General features: G+C 50.0%; 1 protein-coding gene across 1 annotated transcript; it reads left to right on the forward strand.

Moving 5' to 3' along the window:
• Positions 1-29: 29 nt before the first annotated feature.
• ROMO1 (reactive oxygen species modulator 1) lies at positions 30-1,969 on the forward strand. The gene is made up of 2 exons (XM_010165029.1): positions 30-162; positions 1,779-1,969. The coding sequence occupies exons 1-2, from the start codon at positions 32-34 to the stop codon at positions 1,885-1,887; spliced, it is 240 nt and encodes a 79-aa protein (XP_010163331.1). The 5' UTR covers positions 30-31; the 3' UTR covers positions 1,888-1,969.
• Positions 1,970-2,176: the final 207 nt, after the last annotated feature.

Genomic DNA, 2,176 nt, shown 5'->3' on the forward strand with positions numbered 1-2,176 from the left:
GAGTCCACCTGGGGTTTGTTTTCTTTTCCAGATGCCTGTGACCGTGGGCCCGTACGGGCAGTCGCAGCCCAGCTGCTTTGACAGAGTCAAGATGGGTTTCATGATGGGCTTTGCCGTGGGCATGGCAGCAGGAGCGCTGTTCGGCACGTTCTCCTGCCTCAGGTATGCTGAGGAATCCGCCTCTGTGGACAGGTCGTGGCAGCAATAGCCAGAGAGAAATGCTCCTGCTCTGGGATTGGGAAGGGAGGTTATGGGTCTGGTTCTGCATCCTCCCGTAGCTGTAACTTTGCCAGTGGCTCTGAACTGGCCATGGTTTGCGAGCCTGCTGTCAGCCCTGGCCTCTAACGGGAAGGTCTGGCGATGGCTGGGCATCGCCTCTGGGCCAGCTGCCTACCAGGAGGTCGCAGTTTCACAGCCCTTTTCCTGCCGTTCCTGAGGGAGGTTGTGTTGGGAAGCTGAGGCTGTGGAAGATCAGCTCCAGGAGGAGCTGGATGACTTGTCTGTGCAGTGCACGTGCTGCCCTCTCCTTGCTCTGAAGCTTCCCGAGGTTCTCTGCAAGCTCTCAGGTATCTGCACGGTGGTTGATTTGGGTGGCCCATCCCCCTGCGCGGGTGCAATTACCGTACGGATCCTGAGGCTTAATTATGAGAGTGTAGGCAGAGCTGTGGCTGCTGCCGGCACAATCCCACTGTGAATCAGAGAGGGACAATATTCCTCCGTCCCCCGATGCTCCCTGGCACGGCCAGCATGGAAACAACGCTCACTGCTCACTGACTGGTGCTGGCACACATCATCCATTAACAGGAATTACCGAAATAAGCTCTTTCATATTTTCCAGAACACTTTCTGCTTGAGGTTTTTTAATCTGTGATTAAACGTGGGCAGTGATTTGGCAGTGAGCCTGAAGGGGGGAAAAGGCACAAAGTCTAATCTGATAAGAGTTTAAAAAGTTTTCTGATGTCTCAGATTCTTGAGAGGATTTGTGAGTGGTACAATCCTGGCAGAAAATACAGCTGTAGCGCGTTTAGAAGCAGCGACAGTGATTCTGTGGTACTTGAACAGCCACCTTACTTCTGCTGGGCCATTTCTGGGGGAAAATCTCCGTGTTTTAAAAATCAAGTGCATGAAATTCCTTGGACCCTACGGTCACTGCAGTGCTTAAAAGCCAAATACTTTGAGGACAGTTCTTTTTGTTTTGGTCTGACCTCAGGTAAACGGGACCTGGAGAACAGAAATGCCTCTGGACACTTCTAGGCCTTTTGAATTGTTCTTGTTTTAAAAACACGGTGTCGGTGGTAAATAGGAAGTTAGTTTACAATAGGGTTTTAAGTTGGTGGTATTAAAAATAATGCCACTGCAGCCAGACAGCATTGTAATACAACAGCTCAGACCCTTTTTATTCTCCATCAAGAGAGCAAAAGGGGTTTTTTCCCCAAATTAAGGGTATTTGGGGTGCTAGCAGGTAAAGCTGTTCCTGCGAGTGGTGTGGCAGGAGGATGCGGCATCAGCTGATACTGCTGCAGGAAAAAATACACGTGGGCACTGGTGAGAGTCACCCAAGTGCCCCAAAGAGAACAGCTCCATGTAAATTTTTTTTTAGTAGCTCAGGCACGGCTGCCCATCTCCTTGCAGAGACAACACTGCAAATTCAGAGCACAGAGGAGGCGTTTGATTTGGGTGCTCAGGCAGCCATTAACTGGTTGTATCAAATGTTTTCTGCTGCATGTACCTGTCAGGCTTCAGTTTTTATCTAATTCCTGTGTTTTTCTTTATCTCAGGATCGGCATGAGAGGACGGGAGCTGATGGGTGGAGTTGGCAAAACAATGATGCAGAGTGGTGGGACGTTTGGGACATTCATGGCCATTGGCATGGGAATCCGCTGCTAACCTGGAGCGTGGTTGTACCCCGGAGTGCCCCTGTCCAGCCATCCCTCCCCTGTACCCAAATAAAAACTTTAGATACCTGGAAGTGAGAGCTCTTCATGAAATGGTGAAGCACCATCCTCCTTGCTCTGCTGATTGTAAACATGCTTTTTACCAAATTTCTACTTTCCTCCCACCCCTTACTCCCATGACAACGCCAATTAATAATCCTTTGTACTACATTAAAGTTCCTGTTTCACAGGCAGAAGCACAGTGCGCACACTCTTCCCTGTGGGACCTGGGCAGCTCACGT

Source organism: Antrostomus carolinensis, unplaced genomic scaffold (genome assembly GCF_000700745.2).
Source record: "Antrostomus carolinensis isolate BGI_N321 unplaced genomic scaffold, ASM70074v2 scaffold21683, whole genome shotgun sequence".
NCBI classification, from domain to species: Eukaryota; Metazoa; Chordata; class Aves; order Caprimulgiformes; family Caprimulgidae; genus Antrostomus; species Antrostomus carolinensis.

What these genes read in the sequence shown, in the direction of transcription:
- ROMO1 (XM_010165029.1), top strand. Translation starts at nt 32, where the DNA reads ATGCCTGTGACCGTGGGCCCGTACGGGCAGTCGCAGCCCAGCTGCTTT. An exon ending in GGCACGTTCTCCTGCCTCAG is followed by an intron (nt 163 to 1,778) that starts GTATGCTGAGGA and finishes TCTTTATCTCAG; the next exon opens with GATCGGCATGAGAGGACGGG.